The 20,292-nt window shown below is 39.7% G+C and overlaps 1 protein-coding gene across 5 annotated transcripts in view; it reads left to right on the top strand.

Annotated features, from left to right (window-relative positions):
- The window catches only part of SSH2 (slingshot protein phosphatase 2), a 252,391-nt gene that overhangs the window by 211,517 nt on the left and 20,582 nt on the right, over positions 1-20,292 (top strand). For all 5 annotated transcript variants that reach the window (XM_055402670.2, XM_088828748.1, XM_055402643.2 and 2 more), the window contains 5 exons: positions 2,284-2,478; positions 6,347-6,440; positions 6,575-6,703; positions 13,309-13,355; positions 17,485-17,631. In XM_055402670.2, the coding sequence (XP_055258645.2) occupies positions 2,284-2,478; positions 6,347-6,440; positions 6,575-6,703; positions 13,309-13,355; positions 17,485-17,631 (612 nt within the window). The remainder of the gene's footprint in view (positions 1-2,283; positions 2,479-6,346; positions 6,441-6,574; positions 6,704-13,308; positions 13,356-17,484; positions 17,632-20,292) is intronic.

Below are 20,292 nucleotides of genomic sequence, written 5' to 3'. Positions count from 1 at the left end.
ATATGCTTTTGAAGCGTGTGTTTCCTGGATGAAGAAAACATGCGTTGAATATCCTATATGTTGCACTAAGCTGGCTTTTACTTCAGAATATGTGTTCGTGAGCAGTCGTGTCCAACTCTTTTTGTGGCCCCTCGGTCTGTAGCCTTCCAGGCTCTTTTGTCCATGGGATTTCCCAGGCAAGAATGCTGGAGTGGGTTGCCATTTCCTCTTACAGGGGATCTTTCCAACCCACACATCTCCTACACTGCAGGTGGATTCTTTACCTATGGGTGACTAGAGACTTGAATCTGTGTAATGAAACTGAAATTTGCTGAGAATTCAGTTTAGTTTGAGTAAAAGGAAGCATTTTAAAAGATTCTGCGATTTTGTTCTTTCGGGAAAATCTAATTCCCTAGTATAAATGGACTGGCATGTTTTTCCAATCAAATTGGTCATAATTTTATTTTTTAATATACATTATATGAGGTTGACAAGGATTCAAGAAACAGCACTGTCATAGCCTCACTGATGGGAAAATAAACTGGAGTGATCTTTCTGGAGAGTGATTTGCCAGTACGCTTTACCATTTTGTATACCCTTTGACATAGTGATTCTGCTTCCAAGAATTTATCCTGAGGTAATAATCAAGGGTGTGTGCAGATTTTTAACTGTAAGAATCTTTATCAGTTGTTCTAATAGTATCAAAAAAATGGAAAGCGATTTTTAAATGTCTAAAAAACTAGGAATCAGTTAAATTCCAGTACATCCATGTTTCTAAATATGCAGCCATTGAAAATTATCTAGTTGAACATTTATTGACATGGGAAAATGTTGACAACAAAGTATAAGGTAAAAGAACAAATTAAATGTTATACAGAATATGATCATGTCTTTTAGATCTCTACAGAGACAGACTGGAAAGATCTATACTATAAAGGTTAACAGTTAATATTTCTGGGTGGTCAGATTACAGGATATTCCTGCCTTTTACCTGAGATCCCTAAATTTTCTAAAATGAGGATGATCATATTTGTTATGAAAGAAGAAACAGTAAAAACGCATTTTTAAGCAAAAGATATAAATAGATTGGCCACAGAGTTCTCTCATAATGTCCTTTTCCTTTAGGAAAGAGATATTAGTTTATACTTAATAAGGCATTTCATTCAACAAATTTTAACTTTGAACTAGAAGGTGTTCTTGGTTGTTTTGTTTTTTTTTAAAGAAGGCGTTCTTTTAAGGCTCTTGAGATACATCAGTAAACAAAAACATAGAAAGATGCCTGCTTTAGGGTAACTAACTTCCTAGCATTGCTGGCTCAAGTTTTTCCCAAGTATGTAACCAAAACAATATTTTTCAGTTTTGTTTACCTTTCTTGAGTTCCTAGGTTTGGAGTCAGAGATCTAATTAGTCACAGAATAACCAGAGCTGTTCTTAGAAAGTAGCTCAAGGGTATGAATAAATGGCTTAAAGTTGCTAGGGGACTCAGGCAACAAGAATGACAAATATCATTAGAGCAGTACATCCTGGACATAAAAGGACTTGTCCTCAAGGCTTAGGGACATCTGTCTATGTGATCTTTGTGGAATCTCTAGGAATCATAAGGAATATATGCTCTACGTGATCATGTGCCAAGAGAAACAAATCTTTGTGTAGTGAATGAAATAGATCTTTCGTTCTCTAGTGATATCAGCTGTAGCGTGGTTCCAACTATAGCTGTATATAACCATAACTATATCTAACTGGGCCTCCCTGGTGGCTCAGCAGTAGAAAATCCACCTGCCAATGCAGGAGACACAGGAGATGTGGGTTCAGTCCCTAGGTTGGAAAGATCCCCTGGTGAAGGAAATGGCAACCCACTCCAGTATTCTTGCCTGGAAAATCCCATGAACAGAGTGCCTGCTGGGCTACAGTCCATGGGGATCACAAAAGAGTTAGACATGACCTACCAACTAAACAACAACAGCAACAAATGTCTAACTATATATATTGTGAGCTCATGGTGAGCTCCACAGGTACTTGGACCTATTTTCCACTGGTAGCTTGTCAGTTCTCATATTCCCCTCCACCCCCCCACCTTTATAATGCATCATATTTTTCAGCAAGAAATGTCTAATTGATTGCTATGAATAGATAATATAGTATTATTATAATCAGAATCAGAGAATCTTGATTTCCAAGCAATAGATTCTCCAGAGGCCCAATTCTGTAAGATTTTAAAATTGGAAAAGTTTGGGGTATACATGGATTACTGGCCTTTAGGTATCCCCACAGGTCTCCAGTCTCACTTCCCAGCCTGTCTTTCAGGTCTGCACTGCAGAGTTTACACAAGGCTTGTGAAGTGGCCAGAATGCATAACTACTACCCCGGCAGCCTGTTTCTCACCTGGGTGAGTTACTATGAGAGCCATATCAACTCAGACCAGTCCTCAGTCAACGAATGGAATGCTATGCAGGATGTACAGTCCCACCGACCCGACTCTCCGGCTCTCTTCACAGACATGTAAGTCATCTTGCTGGGGATCCCCCCAGACGTCCCCTCTGTTAGGTTCTCCGGGGTTTGGAAGCAGCATGTTCCTTCCTGATCTCTCCTCTTAGGGAATGATACTAGTCATTGTTGACACTACACATCTGCCACGCAAAGAGCCTGTTGTATGCAAAGACCTGAAGAGCCTCACACCTGGGCACAGCAGAGTCTCCACAGTTAAGGACTGCAGTACCATAAAATCCCATTAATTCCAATTCCACTAATTGGAAATTTGAGTTTAAAGGAGTTCGGCTGAGTTCTTGTCTTTACATAATCTGTAAAATAAGCATTTGCTAAGCAAGTTAATGACATTGAGAAGCTTTAGTGTGGATGTTTCTGAACAGTTCAGAAAACGTTTCCAGTCAATTTAAAAGAATACTGACATTGTTATGCTGAATTTTTAACTGATTTCTGTTAAGATTTTTTTTAATACATTTTATAATTAGTGTCTTACTCAGCCCCTCATTAAATCTCCCTGCTGTGCTGTGAATTGGATAAAGACCTAAGTTGAAGCTGATGTTTATTTCCTTTTAGTTAGGTCTGTGTGTTGAAACTTATGTGACTATTTTGGAAATTTTTTCATACCTAGTTCCTGCTTTCGAAACTAATCAGGATGTTTATTTTGCTCTGAATTGATCTTTCTTCACCTCCAAGGTATTTTCTACATCTGGGAAAGAAGGGTAGCAACTTACGAAAAGGATCTTACACCCTTTCGCCTTCAGATTCCTGAAGTGACACCTAAACAGTTCATGATTTTTTAAAGGCTTAATTTAGATAAGAAATGCTTTTTTACTAGAAAAAAAGTGAAATTTCCAAGAATCCTGTGCAGGCAATGGTCATTAAAAAAAGTGGAAACTTTTCTGTGTAGGATGTGATTGGTACGAGGGTCAGTTAGTACTAGTAGCTCTAGTCCCTTCAAGATTCCACAGTGACTAAAAAGATAAGCATAGTATGGCCTTCAGAATTGGGGGCAGTGTTTTATTGTTGTTTTGGTTTTGGTTTTTTAATTTTGTTTTGTTGTTGTTGTTTTGGACACAGCACACAGCATATGGGATCTTAGTTCCCTGGGGTAGAGGCTCAGTCTTAACCACTGATTGCCAGCAAAGTCCACATGAGCAGTGTTATTGATTTATTCTTTATGACTGGTTGATGGCTATCAGAGGAACGGACGTCTCATCTGGTTCGTAAATAGACACTTTGAATCAGAGAAAGAAAACCTTTCTTCTCATTTTTCCTGATTTTATTAGAGAAAGTTTGAAAATTACAGCCCAAAAAAAGAGAATGAAATTGCCTATAATCTCTCTATCCCTGAGCAAAAATAAATAAATAAATACGTAAAATATAGTCCCTGGCACATGGTTGCTACTGCTAAGTCACTTCAGTCATGTCCGACTCTGTGTGACCCCATAGACGGAAGCCCACCAGGCTCCCCCGTCCCTGGGATTCTCCAGGCAAGAACACTGGAGTGGGTAGCCATTTCCTTCTCCAATGTGTGAAAGGGAAAAGTGAAAGTGAAGTCGCTCAGTCGTGTCCGACCCATAGCGACCCCATGGACTACAGCCTACCAGGCTCCTCCATCCATGGGATTTTCTAGGCAAGAGTACTGGAGTGGCTTGCCATTGCCTTCTCCGAGGTATAGGCCCATTAAATGTTAATTCTTCGTATGTACAATATAACCACAGTTTTAAGATACATTTAGTAAACAAGTGTCTGTCTATAGTAAAAGAGACTGAGAGCTGTAGGTCAGAGTACTAATAATGATAGAAGGATTTTCAGTGATTTTTATCTTCTTCCTGTATGTATGTATTTACCAAATTTTTCTTTAGTGAAATTGAGGGAGAAAATATGTTGTGATGTAATGCCTTTTCCATTCCCTCTTCTTTCCTAAGTTGACTAGAAGAACCTTAAAAAGAATGCTGAGAATACAGAGAAGGTATGCCAAAATGGACTTAAGTGCTGCACTGTGAATAATGTTTATATTATGAAATCCAAGGAAGGTTGAGAGGAAACATAGGTATATGGTGCCTCCGGTGTAGGTCAAATGTTATACTAGGCACTTCATCCATAGTATCTCATTTAATTCTCATAAAGACCTCATGAGACAGAGAGTATTACTGTTCTTATTTTATAGAAAAGGAAACCAGGCTCAGTGAAAGAAAGAAATTTGTTCAAGGTCATATAAATAGTAAGAAGCAGGGCTGGGGTTAAAACCCAGGTGTGGACTTCCCCTGGTGGTCTAGTGGTTAAGAATCTGCTTGCCAGTGCAGGGGACACAGATTTAATACCACATACCATGCAGCAGCTAAACCCATGTGCCACAACTACTGAGTCTGTGCTCTGCAACAAGAGAAGCCACTGCGATGAGACGCCCTCGCACCACAACTAGAGAGTAGCCCTCGCTTACCACAACTGGAAAAAGCCCACGCGCAGCAAAAATAACTAAACCCAAAATTTAAGAACACAAAACAAGCAAAAAGAAAAAAAAAAAAAACCACCCAGGTGTATTTGCTTTCAAACACTCTGCCCCAGTAAGTGTGAAGGATTGGGAGAAAGGCTGCTAAACCAGGGAAGCGAACCCATTGCACTCAGGTGCTAAAATTTGTTTTTTTTAGACCAATGTTTATTTTTAATAGATGACTGAAATGTGTAACTTTCTACCGTTAGCTATGTCTAGGAAAAGTGGGGAGCATGGTTAAGCATTTTATTCCTGGTCAAGACTGGGGTGCTTGAGCTGATTGACAGGTGTTAGCTATACTCTGCAGGGTTCATGAGAAACTTATGAGTCCAAGTGGTGGGGAACCCCAAGGTTATGGGCTCAGAGCATCCATCTTTGGAGATTATACTGAAGCTATTTTTGCAGCCAGTGATAAGGCCGTAGGCAGCAAAGGCAGGCAGGATGCCTGAAGGCTTAGTCCATTTCCATCTCCAAATAAGGAAGTACAGAACTGATACCTTCTTGAGTAGGTAGGAGGGAAGGTGGAGACAGAAAGAGCTCCCTGTGAGCCCCACCCAGATGCTGTATCTTAAGGAATAATGCTTTTAGAGAGAAGCATCCAGTTATGTTGAACAAGTATCTTCCTAGTAATTGGAGAATCAGCCTCCTAGTTTGATTTCATAATAAAGTTCCAAGGGAAATTTTTATTTTTAAGAGAGTTGGAAGACTAATGGAAGCAGCATGATCCTGCAGGTAGAGTGTTAAGCTGGGCAAAGAGTTCTGGTTCTCTTGCCATCGTCAGTGACGGTTGACATATCATTTAACCTCTCAGCTGTTTATTTCCTTTATCTGTAAAATCAGGATAATAATTTCACAGAAACACTGCAAGAGCTTTTGTGAAAAAGGGAAATATTTTGGATAGGGTACTCTAGGTTGTTAAACCTTGAAATTCATTTTGGAAGAGAATTTGCTTCATTGAAGAAGGCAGAAATCACTCTTCTCTCTTTCCCATTCATAGCAACAAATGATCAGCACTGGGTGGCATTTTTAAGCTACAAAAGACGCAATTCCATAGTAGGTCATACCCAGCTTGGTTTTCTAGCTCAACAAGCGGTGCTGAAAGTTACTTGATGGAAATGGTCCTCCATTAAAGTACTACATTCAGTGTAGCCTGTTTATCTTTACTCCTTCTTGGATCTTTATACATGTACAGTCTCCTCGAGTAATAATTTCTCCCTGTTACATTCTGTACATTCTTTAAAATATCAATTTCTGTTTTCCCTGCCTCCAGAATATAAACTTAAGAGTAACAAAAGGAAAGGCCTGACAGTTTGGAAACATAATCAAGTGACACATTCATTAATTGGTCAGTTTCCTACCTAAGAAAAATCACCATTTCTCTCTTCTCAGACCAACTGAGCGTGAGCGGACAGAGAGGCTAATCAAAACCAGATTAAGGGAGATTATGATGCAAAAGGATTTGGAGAATATCACATCGAAAGAGGTAAGAGACCTTGAGTTCTCACTGTTCAAGGCTAGAGGTAGATTAATAATAGGAGGGGGGCTGGAAATGGTGAGCAATTGAAAGTCCAGAGGAACCATTCGGAGATTAGTACAATTATGTCGTCTCTGTTTCAGATACGAACTGAACTGGAAATGCAAATGGTGTGCAACTTGCGAGAATTCAAGGAATTTATAGATAATGAAATGATAGTGATCCTTGGTCAGATGGATAGCCCTACACAGATATTTGAGCACGTGTTCTTGGTAAGTCTTAAGGCCAATTTAAAGGGGTGTGCCGAACCTCGTCTCTACCAGCTCATGGGGGGCAATCATCAAATTTTATTATACTTAAATAAAATGTAACTTATGTTAAAAACAATTGTAATAAATACCCAAACCTCATCACTTCCTAATTATTTGACTACATTTTACTGTTATCTGTGCTCTAAAGGTTATTTATGTCTGTTGTGTAGGGGAAAGGTTATATAATAGTATGCTTCTGCTCATTTCTTCCCAGTTACTCAATGACAACAGTTGACTATAGTGGGAAAATTTACACCAAGGAAGTTGGCAGATGCTACAGATCAAGCCTTTTCTCCCCATGGGTGGTTAAAGATCTCATGCTGTTGGAAGTAATAGTCAGTCACAAGGCAGACCAGTCCAGTGTATACAAATAGAATGATCCTTGGACGTCACTCTTTCACATCTGCCAAATGGGTCTAAGGTCTGATACATCTGAACAGAGCAGAAAACTACCTCTAACAGAGACTATTGGACTTTCAAAATATTTGAAACCCACAGCTACATTTTCAGTCCCTCAGTTACTTTTTGATTACCAAATCTTCAGTGACTTAAAATTGTTCTTGATGGTGCTGGACATTCAGTGATTTGTAACTAGCCCAAGGAGAGCTCTCTGACAGATGGATTAGGAAAGAGTCTAAAATCCCAAGACCGATTTATCTCCCAAATGTTAAAGAGTTCTTGTTTTCATCTGTACGTGGTAGTGGGAACAAGGATACACAAGGATAATTAAAGTCAGTGGAGAACACCAAAACCTCACTTTTATTTCCTGTTCTCACACACTTTGACTAAAAATGCTAACAAGGAACTAAATCGATTGGTTTGAATTTCACTTCCTTTCTCTGATAAGGACATTTGTGAGCTGTGAAATGATTAGAAGCTGGGAAACAGGGAAGAGGAATAAATGCACAGGAACTGACTAAACTGGATCATCTCACCCTGAATATGAGTTTATTTCACCCAGAAGTTAGACTTCATGCCATTGAAGGCTTGCGCCCTGAATTAACTTGTTGACACTTTGGAGTGTGTGTGCTTGTCGAGTGATTCATGGGGTGTATAGCTATGAAATTACTCATGAAGAGCTGTGAGCTGGGAGGGGAACTTCTTTTCCATTACTTTAACTTGACCAATGTGTGTTGCCATTTCTGGATGTAGATCATACGGCAAAGCTGTCATTGACCTTTCCATTTGTGTAGCACCTGGCTTTGCTGACTTTTGTGTGTAATTCTATAAGGGTTTAAGTCTTCCGTGTTCTTGTATCCTTGGAAAGAATTTTTTGTGTTATCCATAGAAAACTTATGAGTCATTCATTCAAATGGACCCTGCCCCCAACTGTCTCCATGTAACATGACTAATTTTTATGACAGGCAAGTGCCTGTAGCCAAAAATAACTCGTTAGAAAGTGACCAAAGCTATAAACTTGGAGTTGCTTTTCCACTGAGCTTGAATCTTAATACATAAAAGGATGCAGACATGAGAAATGTCAAATTCAGTCACTATCGAACTGTTTAATTTCAGACATACTTGCCTGTGTTTCAGATGCCACCCTCTCAAGAACTACCTTCTCCTTACCTCTTCCTCAAATGTTACTATTTTAGGACATATAAATACATGTTAATAGTACTTTAAACAGAAAGAATAATCCAGTTCTCCCCAAATTAGTCCCTAATCAGCTAGAAAGGCCTTTGAGTATTTGTATCAATAGATTCATCCTACTATTTCATGATTATTGGCATAGTCTTCTGTCTTGGGTTTTTCTCTTACTACAAAAATATTTCGGTTTCATTGCAAAAAATTTAGACAACTTTAAAAGACAATAAATGACATTTAATCAACATCAAGAGAGATAAACACCATTATCCTTCCTTATATAATACTGCCTTCTAGCTCTTTTTTACTTTTTTAATATGTATCTAAGTGCATATTTTTGAAAAAGGGAAAATGTATTCAGCTTTAGATATAATTCTGTTTTCTTGAAATGGACATGCTCTTTGCCTTGTGAATATTTTTCTTTTGGGGGGGCAATTTTCGAACTGGAGAGTTCTGAAATTTAACTCTTATGCAGCAAAATAAGTGCACGAACAGGTTGTCTAAACATCTTATTGTACCTCTTCCTTCATGGCTTCCTCCCTTTGTTTGCATCGCCACATCCTGTGTCCAAACCCGTATCTCCTCTCTAGTGAGTCTGTGCTCCGCTGGCTTTCCCAGCAGTTGACTTGGAAAAAGAGGTCTTATCCAAACTGCAAGTGGTGGTGTTAATTTTCTGCAAAGTCATTTCGTCTTGTTCATAGCTGCCATGCCTGGAGTGCAGGCAGATTGTGTGAAGGGAGGCAGCAGGAATCCTCCCCTGCCTTAGGAAGAATGCTCAGCTCTGTAGTGCACTGCACAGAGATGTTTATTCGAAAACGTGTCCAACTGATATTGAGAAGAAAAGTATAGAGCGTAATTTAAAGAAAAACCTGCTGCGAGAAGACGGTTGATTGGTTGGAAGCCAGGGTATTTCCAGAAAAAGTTTTTCCCCACCCTTAAGAGTGTACTACTCCTCTGAGTTGGAAGCCTTTGCCCAACCAAATCTCAGTATCAACAGCTCTCCTGGAGGCTGTCCGATTTGGCTGAGAAAATGCTAGATGTGAACAGAGATCCTTTACAGAAAGGCCGGGAGCTTTCTTAGTTAAACAAGGGAAGCACAGAACTATTGGACAGGCAACCAGTAATTTTCTTTGTGAATAAAAAAGTAGTCAGAAGTTTACCACTGATGGTTATCTTTTTCAAGATTTGACATTACAAATCGTTTTAAAATAAGAGTTTCCGTTTCAAAGAAACATTAAGGTAAGTCTCTTGTTCAGGATTTTTGCCCCTCAACTGGAGATGTGTATCATCAACTTTTTAGAAGAAATTATAGAGCTTGTACCACAGTAAAGTGACTCACAGCGTTGATGCTATAGCTATGGTATGATAAAGATTTGGACAGGCATACCAGTGCTTAAAGATTCTATGTTGAGCTGTATGGTCTTAGCAGAACCCCCAGTACCGTCCTCCTCCTTTGCCATAAATGTGCTGTCCTCTTATATTTTGCTTGGAACACTTGGTCTCCAACAAGGATATTTCCTAAGGATAATATTTGAAAGAAAAAAAAAATCAGTCATTTCAGTCTTTGGGCCAGAGTACAAATGTGGGTGAACCAAAGTGAAAGATGGAAGTGAACTTATTTTAAGTTGTACTGCAATTTTAAGATTTCATTTTATCCTTCTGTACAATTAAAATATTCTTAGCATAATTACATAGAACTTAGTGAAAATCCCCATGGAAGTATGTTGTTGTAAGCCTGAGAAATATGGAGAAAAAAAAAGGTTGAGTTTGTGGAGGACCCCAGGAGGCTAATATGCATGGCATTGATATTAAGGACAGAAAAGTAATGACACCGTGTTGATTCCAGTTCTTCCAAGCTAAAGTAGCCCTAAGCAGAGCCCAGGTCACTTGCTGTGAGCCTCACTGAGTCAGTAGCTGATGAATTTAATTTCTTTTGTTTCTGGGTATGTGTCATTTCAGATTGTCAGATTGAAGTTTCTCTGAACTGGTAGATGTAAACCATGGACTCTTCCCATCACGTCAGGGTTATTTCCATCTAGCTGGACAGAATTCTGTAGGGGATTTAGATTTCTAAATTAAGAAGTGAGGTGGTCACATTTCCCTGGCTCCAGTTTAGCCACTCAACCCTTATTGCTTGGCTTCTGTCTCCTTGAAAGTCCTGTTCTTATTCTTCTTGCCTGTTTCTTTGGTGTGGGAGTGTTTTCCAAGGTTGATCAGAGTCTTAAGAACCTCTTATACATGTTTGTTTTAAAAGCAAGTCAAGTGAATCCTGGTCTCTAGAAAGAGATCAGTTGTCCATCACTTACTGACCTTCTCCTACAGCATCCTTGAGGTCTCCTAGTTCAGTGGCCAGGTTACAGATCACTTGCAATGCGAAGGTAGTGCTAGAGTGACACTTGACAATTTTCAGAGTGCTTCATTTACTTATCTCATTTGACCATTTATTCAACAGGCATTTGATAATCCTCTTTATTGTGCTAGGCATGAAGCTAGATATTTGTGCAGTTTGATCTAAATAAGGAGGGAGTAAATCACGGCGGATGCTGATTGCAGCCATGAAATTAAAAGACACTTACTCCTTGGAAGGAAAGTTATGACCAACCTAGATAGCATATTAAAAAGCAGAGACATTACTTTGCCAACAAAGGTCCGTCTAGTCAAGGCTGTGGTTTTTCCAGTGGTCATGTATGGATGTGAGAGTTGGACTGTGAAGAAAGCTGATCGCCAAAGAATTGATGCTTTTGAACTGTGGTGCTGGAGAAGACTCTTGAGAGTCCCTTGGACTGCAAGGAGATCCAACCAGTCCATTCTAAAGGCGATCAGTCCTGGGTGTTCATTGGAAGGACTGATGCTAAAGCTGAAACTGCAATACTTTGGCCACCTCATGCAACGAGTTGACTCACTGGAAAAGACTCTGATGCTGGGAGGGATTGGGGACAGGAGGAGAAGGGGACGACAGAGAATGAGATGGCTGGATGGCATCACCGACTTGATGGACATGATTTTGAGTGAACTCCGGGAGTTGGTGATGGACAGGGAGGCCTGGCGTGCTGTGATTGATGGGGTCGCAAAGAGTCAGACATGACTGAGCGACTGAGATGAACTGAACTGAATGACCATATCAAGAAAAATAAAGCCAGTGGAGTAAGATTACCAAAGTGACCTGGTTTAGACAATTAGAAGAGGTCATTAGCAACAGTGATGAGGGCAAGAAGCCATGGTGGTCTGGGTTGAAATACATGGGAAATGAGGAATTATAGAAAGTGAGCATTATATTTCTGGGGAATCTTGGCCATGAAGGGAAGAAGAGAAGGACAATGTCTAGAGGATTTAGGATGGAGAGAGGGGTTTCCATTTTAAAATGAGAGAAATGTGGTGGGAGAGAGCAAAGTGGGGGTGCTGGCATATATACTGTGTGTTAGTCACTCAGTCATGTCCGCCTCTTTTGAGACCCAATGGACTGTAGCCCACCAGGCTTCTATCTCCAGGCAAGAATACTAGAGTGGATTGCCATTCCCTTCTCCAGGGGAACTTCCCAACGCAAGGATCAAACCATGGTCTCCTGCATCATAGGCAGATTCTTCACCATTTGAGCCACAGGGAAGTCTGTATAAATGGAAAAAACATTACAGTTCTGGGGGCTGTAGTCTGAGATCACTATGGCAGCGTAGTCAGAATTGCTCTTTGTGTTCTCACAGGGAAAAAGCAATGGGAGAAACTGTAGTTTGAGGGCAAGGTATCCATCCATTAGATTCCTAGGGCTACAGTGGGGGGAGTGTTTTATTTTACAGATAAGGAAAGTGAAGACAGGTTAAGCAGTTTGCCCAAAGCCCCCAGTCAGAGGGGGAGTCAGGACTTGAACTTGAGTCTTCTAATGTGAAATTCCACTTAATGCATTATTCTGAAATAGATAAATTCTTATTTTAAAAAAACTTTGCCTTTTCAAAAGACATGAACAGATAGCTCAAAGGTAGAAAATGGACCTAAAATATTGAATAGTTGCTCACTTTTATGCTTAAGAGAAATGTAAATGAAAATTACACTGAGATAACATTTCACACCTATCAGTTTGGAGAATATTCAAAAGCTTGACCACGCATTTTGTTGGCAAGGCTATGGGGAAAGTGGCACTGTGATGCAGAGTGGGTTTGAGGATACGTTGTAAAGTGAAGAAAGCAAAGAACAAAAAAAGTAGATATAGTACAGTACTTATGTGTAAGTCAGAAGCAATAATATATATTTGCTTATATTTTTTCAAAATACAACATAGAATAAGCCACAAACTAATAAAAATGGCTTCCCATGGGTATTGAAGAGATAAGAGTGGGAGTGAGACTTCCAAGTTTACTTTTTAATAAACTTTTGACTCTCAACCTCTTAAAAGTCTTGTATGTTCAAAAAAAAAAAGGAAAACATGGAAGAAAAAACACACCCTAAAATTGAATATAAGCAGGAGCAAATGAACCCACATGTATATCAAATTGATAACCTCACAGAAAAAAATTAATTCAGATAACTTAAGCATAATACATACTCTGATTATACTCCTTCAGTTCAGTCGCTCAGTCGTGTCCGACTCTGCGACCCCATGAATCACAGCACGCCAGGCGTGTGATATAATAAGAAAATGCGAAGAAAATTCGAACGTAATATTTTCATTATTGGTTTTGGTATTGGTGTGACAATATTAAAACTGCCTTGTAAGTAGAGCAGATGTGATCGTGAGCAGAGATTATTTGAATTCTATATGGGTTGGTTTTCGTATCTCTAAAAAATGAAGGTAACTTTCTTACTCTCATCATTTGTGAGAACTGAATATGATAGCATTTAAAGTCCCTAGCACACAGAGAGGAAACGTGGTAGCCATTATTGGCCTTTTTAGAAACTGTGCTTCTCTCCTCATGGAACTCCTTTTCAAGTATTGTATTTGGTCCATTTGCTAATTCTCTCTCCCTCACCTTGTCTTTTTGGTTCTGCAGGGCTCGGAATGGAATGCCTCCAACTTAGAGGATTTACAGAACCGAGGGTGAGCACACAAGGCGGTTGCTGACACCCCCGGGTGGCAGATATCACCGTTTTATCTTTGCATTTTCCGCACCAAGAGGCGTCAGTGAGGAAGTTTAGGCTTGAGAGTTGCTTCCAGTTGGTTCTTACTGGGCGTACTCTAATAAAAATTAAAACAGCTATTCTGCCACTCTTTCATCCCCCTCCTCCCAAGAAAGAGCAACTGTTGCAGTGGAAAGTCTTTCAAAGACCAGTGTGTGAGCCTTTCATGCTGTTTAAAAATCAAACCCAGTTATTGGGTTTTTTTATTCAGAGTAGTATAAGGTTTGCCGCAAAGTTGAGGGGAAGGTACAGAGACATCCCGAATATTCCTGCCCCCACACATGTGTAGCCTCCCCCCATTTTCAACATTCCCACCAGAGAGGTACATTTTTTACATCCCATGAACCTATGTTGACACCTCATAGTCCTCTAAAGCCCATAGTTTATGTAAAAGTTCACTCTTCATGTTGTATCTTCTGTGGCTTTGGACAAATGTATAAGGACCATGTGTCCATCACGATGGTATCATACAGAGTATCTTCACTGCGTGAAAAATCTTCTATGCTCTGTCCATTTATTCCCCACCCCCACCCCAGGCAACCATTGATCTTTTTACTGTCTCTGAATTGTGGTTCCTGTTTTTATGTAAGAGTACGCAGAACCACGTGTGTTGGGTTTATAGCTCTCTAATCAACATTTACTGAGCAATTTCTGTAGGCCAAGCACAGCTAGATGCTAGGCATCCAAAGAAAAATAAGTCTCAGTCCCTATCCTTTTATAGGGTGCATGAAGACTAGGTAGGTTATAAATATAAAATCAACAATGTAAAATTGAACAAGAAGACTGACTTGTATTAAGAAATATGTTCCTACGCGGTATGGTTATTTTTGATTGTAGCAGCTGAGACCACAATGAACCTTCAACAAGCAAAAAGCCACCATTCTTCCTTTTCACTTCTTAGCTAATGCCTAAATCTTCTATCAGAAGCTTTAGGTCAGATCATTACATTAGAGAAGAGAAAATTATCTCTGGACATTGGCCATGCTAACTCTTCATTTGGACCTAGATAAGACCTACTGAAACTCAGAGATAGTGATGACTCCTTGGCTGATTGCTGGCTGCCTGTTTTCTCAGCTACAAGTCAGCCTTCTGGCTATCTTGAACGTGATTAAATGCATACTTCTACTTCTCCCTCAGAAGAAAGAAAGACATGTGATTATACAAAGAGTTTTCCAGGAGGGGGAATGGAAATCTGGTTACTTAATTTTAAGGTATTAAAATAAAGAGAACTTGGAAAATTTAAGTTGATGAGGATTGAATCAGTGGTTCTTAAAAGCAGAGACTATATCTTAGTTTTGTGTGAAACATACCAAACTTAGAGCTTTATACCAAAAAGGTGCCCAGTAAATGTGAAGGAATGATAGAAAAATTGACAGACTGATCTGCAGGAAACCAGCACCTGATCCAGTGTTCAATAACAAATCTGACTTGATAGAGCACTGCCTGCCAAATGCCTTAGAATCATTCATGTATGTATATACTTTGACTGATATCCCCAGCTAGAGATGAGACCTATGTATCTCATGTACTACTTACAAGGATAAATTATAAAACACAGAAAAAAAGAAGGAAATGGCAACCCACTCCAGTGTTCTTGCCTGGAGAATCCCAGGGATGGGGGAGCCTGGTGGGCTGCCATCTGTGGGTCACACAGAGTCGTACACGACTGAAGCGACTTGGCAGCAGCAGTAGTCCTTAGAAGTTTTCTGTATCTTTAAAAATTATGCAACATAAAGAAATTAATGTTTATATAAATGGTATATAATGGTGGTTAGATAAATAGAAATGTCTCTATTACTTATTTTATACAAACATCCTATCTTTTTTAGGAAATAAAATTTATATAAAATAAAGATTAAAAAAAATAAAACACAGAAAAAAGACAAGTATGGTTACATCCTCAGACATCTACTTAGATCTTGTTTCTTAAATTCACTGGTGCTTCATCTTAAATGGATGAAGAATTATAGTTCAGGAATCTGTATATAAAACATGTATATTGCCCCGTGGATGATTTAAGGGATTTTCAAGTGTAATTTTGACAATAAGGCCATTTTCTCCCAATCCACTGACATTAGAACTCCAAGTAAACTGTTGCTCCTTTACAGAAACGGCAAATAAGATTCAGGAGTGTCGTTTCCAATGGGTAGAGGCTGCCTAGATTTCCATAATGAAAAGATTGGGAAACCCTGTCCTGCTATAATCCCTTACTGAAGTATGGGAGTGGGGATGGGAGAGTTATTCATTTTTATTTTAAATGAAATAAGAAGTGTGCTTGTGTTTTTTTCTGACAGTTTTGAGATATAATTCACATACTTTATAGTTCACCCTTTTAAAATGTGTGCTTCAGTGGATTTTAGTATATTCACAGAACTGTGTAACAATCCATTAAAAAATTTTTTCCAACCCAAAAGGAAAGCCCCTTTAACAGTTACCCCCCATTTCCCATCCTCCTCCCCAACTCCTAGAAACTACTAACCTACTTTCTATCGCTATAGATTGGCCTATTCTGGACATTCATTTATATGAAATTATACAATATGTGGCCTTTTAAGAATGGTTTATTTCACTTCACATGGTATTTTCAAGGTTTACAGTGTTGTAGCATATATTACTACTTTCTTCCTTTTTTATTGCATTTTATGGAGATACACACACACACACATACCACATTTTATTTGTCCATTCATCATTTGATGGACATTTGGGTTGTTTCCACTTTTTGGCTTTGGGTGGACTCCTCTTCAGTTTATAGCTAGGAGAGGAATTACTGGATCAGATGGTAACTTTTTGGAGAACTTCTAGAATGTTTTCCACAGGTGCATGTTGCTTGCCTTTTATTATTTTTTAATTAATTGGGGAGGGCAGGCTTCTCCATGTGGCTTGCGGGATCTCAGTTCCCCCAGCAGGGAATAGAACCCATGCCCTCTACAGTGGAAGTGTGGAGTCTTAACCACTGAACCACCAGGGAAGCCCAGCTTGCTTTTTAAATTAAAAAGGAGAAAAAAAAAAAAAATCCTTTCTAGTGATGAACTTTGATGCTCAATTGAAACATATTGAAATCATGTCCCAGAGAAATTTTAGTTGCTTGACCTTCACCATGGCTTTGCTTCGCATGGCTTCCCTTTCTGTAGTCCTTCCTCTGACTTCAGAGACTGGGTTTCTAGAAGTCCACGTGTGGTTCTGAGAAGGAAATCGCTTCTACAGAGAGACACGAGTGACCGTGTTGTATTGTTGGAGTAGGCAACAGTGATGTCTTAAGGCCATACAGCACTGCAAAAAGATAATCCTTTGGCAAATTAAACCCAAGCATTCATTTACTGAGATTGCACAGTGGGAGAGACAGCAGAGGAAATTTTTGATACAGAAACCATTTTCTGCAAGCCTGGAAGAACTCTCAGACACATCTGCTGTCATAGCAGCCAGGAATGCAGCCTTGAGAGCTGAGAGAGTTTGAAGTCCAACTTTCCTCTGACCCTCCCAGCCCTGGCCTCATTTGCCTTTCATGTACTTTAAAGGGAGTAATAGAGCAAAAAGCCGACAATCTGGCATTTAGAAAGATAGGAAATGTTTCCTTCTATTTTTTTTTCTTAAGATACATGTTAATAATCTGATTTAATACACATGACTTCCACAAAATAAATTTTGTTGCTGGTATAATTTTTGTGATTGAAGAGAATTTGTTAGATGACTGGCTTCAAGTTGATTCTTTGGAGTAAATTGCAAGGCATATTTTCAAAAGACTCTGAAAGATGAGATTGTGTAACTGCACACAAACCGAAAATGGAATTTAGATGTTGAACTTGGTAGACAGCTTCTCTTAGTTAAATCCCTGAGACCCAGGCATGCCCAGGACCCTGTTACAGATTCTGTATTAAGTATAGCCTCTTAGGGTTGTTTTGTTTTGTTTTTGTTTTTTAGCTTTCTTCCATAGTTTGAGCCATAATTTCAGCCTCAGGAGTAAACCAGTTTTAAATAAGAAAAACAGTGCTGGGAATTGGATTTCGCCTAAGTAGTAGAGCTCATATTCTCTCTTGGTTTCCTCACAGGGTTCGCTATATCTTGAATGTCACTCGAGAGATAGACAACTTCTTCCCGGGAGTCTTTGAGTATCACAACATTCGGGTGTATGATGAAGAGGCAACGGACCTCCTGGCTTACTGGAATGACACTTACAAATTCATCTCTAAAGCAAAGTGAGTCATGGTCCCTCGTGCACATTCGGACTCCTCTTCCTTTTGCACCACACATGGCTGGGGCCTGAAAGCTGTAGATAACTTACTGATGATACTCAGGGAAAGGAAGTAAAGAAAAAAAGGAGACTGGGATTTCTTAATCCTAGGAAAAAAGATGACTAGTGACTTAATACTTTTGCTTTAAGTATATGAAGCCTCTGGAAGATGATTTCGTGTTGGCCATTTCCATTGAGCACAATGTGAGGGAAAATAAGCTGCAGCAAAAGAAATAGAAATGAGAGAAGAAAGAAATAGAAATGAGAGAAGGAAGAAATTCTGAAGTTGCCAGTGAGGACATTTGAAAGTTATAGAATAGAAATTACTCCAGACAGATGGAACAATAGATCCTCCTCTCTGAAATCAAGGAGAAAGACACAGCGAGCTTTGGAAATCTTTTCCCCTGCTTTTTACTTTTCTTGTGGTTGTTCAGTTGCTAAGTTGTGTCCAACTCTTTGCAACCCCATGAACTTCAATACACCAGGTCCTCTGTCCTCCAGTGTCTCTCAGAGTTTACTCAAATTTATGTCCATTGAGTCGGTGATGTTATCTAACCATCTCATCCTCTGCTGCCCACTTCTCCTGCCTTTAGTCTTTCCCAGCATCAAGGCCTTTTCCAATGAGTATTAAGTCCTTTACATCTGTGTACTCTAAATAGTGAAAATTTTCTCTAACCCTTCTGTGGTTGTCTTCCTTTTACTGAAACAATTCCATAGTATTAATTTAGGGTTTAGTATTAATTAGTATTAATATGTCAACATTTTTTTTTAAGTCCCTGGGGATTTCGTTGCCAGTCCTATGTATTCCTTCAAAAGAAGAAATCCTCATTGAACATGTTGCCCACGCTCCCCCTGAAGGTGTGGCAACACTCAGATGCTCCCTGGCAGATGAGAAGCACTTCTGTTTTTAAAGTCCTCCTTTAGGAATGATACCACACCTCACTTAAGGACCTTCATGGTCAGAAAATGCTTCCTCATAGTTACCCTGAATTCCCATTCCCGTACTCCAGCTTTGAGCCCATTCTCTCAATCTCCTAGAGATACTTGAAAAACTTTTGTACTGTTGAAGCTTCTTACTAAATTATTCCCAATGATAATACCACTCATAGCATGCTTTCTATGTGCCATGTACTCTACACATATTCTCTCCTCTGTTTGCCAAAACCCAAAGAGGTGTATACTGTCTTCCTTCTGTACAGAGGAGGACAGAATACAGAGATGAGGTTCAAAACGAGATTAAGTAGCAGCTGGTGGAGACAAGTCTTGAACCTAAGATCGTGTCTCATTTCAGTCCATCTACTATAGGAGCAGTCTAGTTCCTTAAGGAAAGGGGACTGGAAAAGATGAGGCAATAGTCAGGGTTATAGCCAAAGAGGCTAGAGATCGAGGTGAGGCCCCAGTCCCAGTGAAGAAAGGCTGATTCCAGCAGGGCTGAGGTTGGAAGGAAATATATGAGGCGCCCACGTTACATTTACTGAGAGGCACGCACTCTCATGTCCTGTAAGTGTAGGTCAGCATCTGAGAGCGAGCACCTTTGTAAGTGGCACCCTGGACATCTCATTTGGACATCTCGACCCTAATCAGGGCCCTGAATTCCAGACTCTGCCTACGCTTGGGTGAGTTTAGGAGTCCTAATGTGATGCCGGGCTTAATCTGGACAGTCTAGCACTTGAAGTAAGGGAGTGGGGCGAGCACTGAACCTGAAAGGTGAAATTGGGGTAGGTGAAAACCAACTCCACATCCTTCATTACCTGAGTTAGAAGCCAGTCACTGAAAAAGCCCAGCTCAAAATGTAGAAATGTTTTCATAGGAATGGATTTCATAATTGTATTTTTCTTAAGATTGGCCAAGTTTGAGTACCTTCCTTGCCTGCAGGCAAAGACCTGAAATTCAACGTATTAAAGTTGTCAGAGCTTGATGGGAAAATACAGAACACATGTCTGAACTTCCATCTGAGTCACTATGACGTGGCTTCCCAACTGTAGTCTAAATGAAACCTCTGTGGTGCCATAAGCAAAACAAATATTTCCTAGTCATTTGGGATCATCTGAGTACACAGAGACACACACTCGCACCAGCCATTAGGACGCTAAAATTTTACCTCTCTTATGAGGCTGTTTAAATTATTCCAGACCACCCTCTGCATTCTCTATCTGGCTGGCTCTGTCATCTTGGCACTTAATCTCATGCCGTCTTTCATTGGTGCTTAACTCTTTCATGTGTCTCTGTCTCCAGCAAAAGGATTATAAGCTTCTGGAAGGAAGCGTGTCTACTGTAATACAGTGAGTGAGTGAGTGAATGAATGGATTTCCCCTGTTGGGCTGACATGTGCATTTTTAAATTTTATTGGGATAACCCCTTGGGAAAGATCCCAGCCCATATATATAGTGACAAGAGTAACTGTCCTTTCTCGCAGATTTTAAAATGTTGATCCTACTTACAGCTGACAGATAAAATCAGCAGATCCATAAGTTTGTTCATACATTGCGCAAACATTTGAAGGCTTACTCCAGGCCAGACACTGTGTTATTAGTAGAATTAGCATAACCAAGTAATGTTCAGATCCAAGGTAATTAGCTCTGGCATAAGACTGAGGAGCTTTGTTTGTTTGTTTGTGTCACGCTAT

This window comes from Moschus berezovskii, chromosome 20 (genome assembly GCF_049115385.1).
Source record: "Moschus berezovskii isolate FMDL1 chromosome 20, NW_MosBer_1.0, whole genome shotgun sequence".
Classification (NCBI taxonomy): Eukaryota; Metazoa; Chordata; class Mammalia; order Artiodactyla; family Moschidae; genus Moschus; species Moschus berezovskii.
This window is presented reverse-complemented; position numbering and strand designations above follow the sequence as displayed.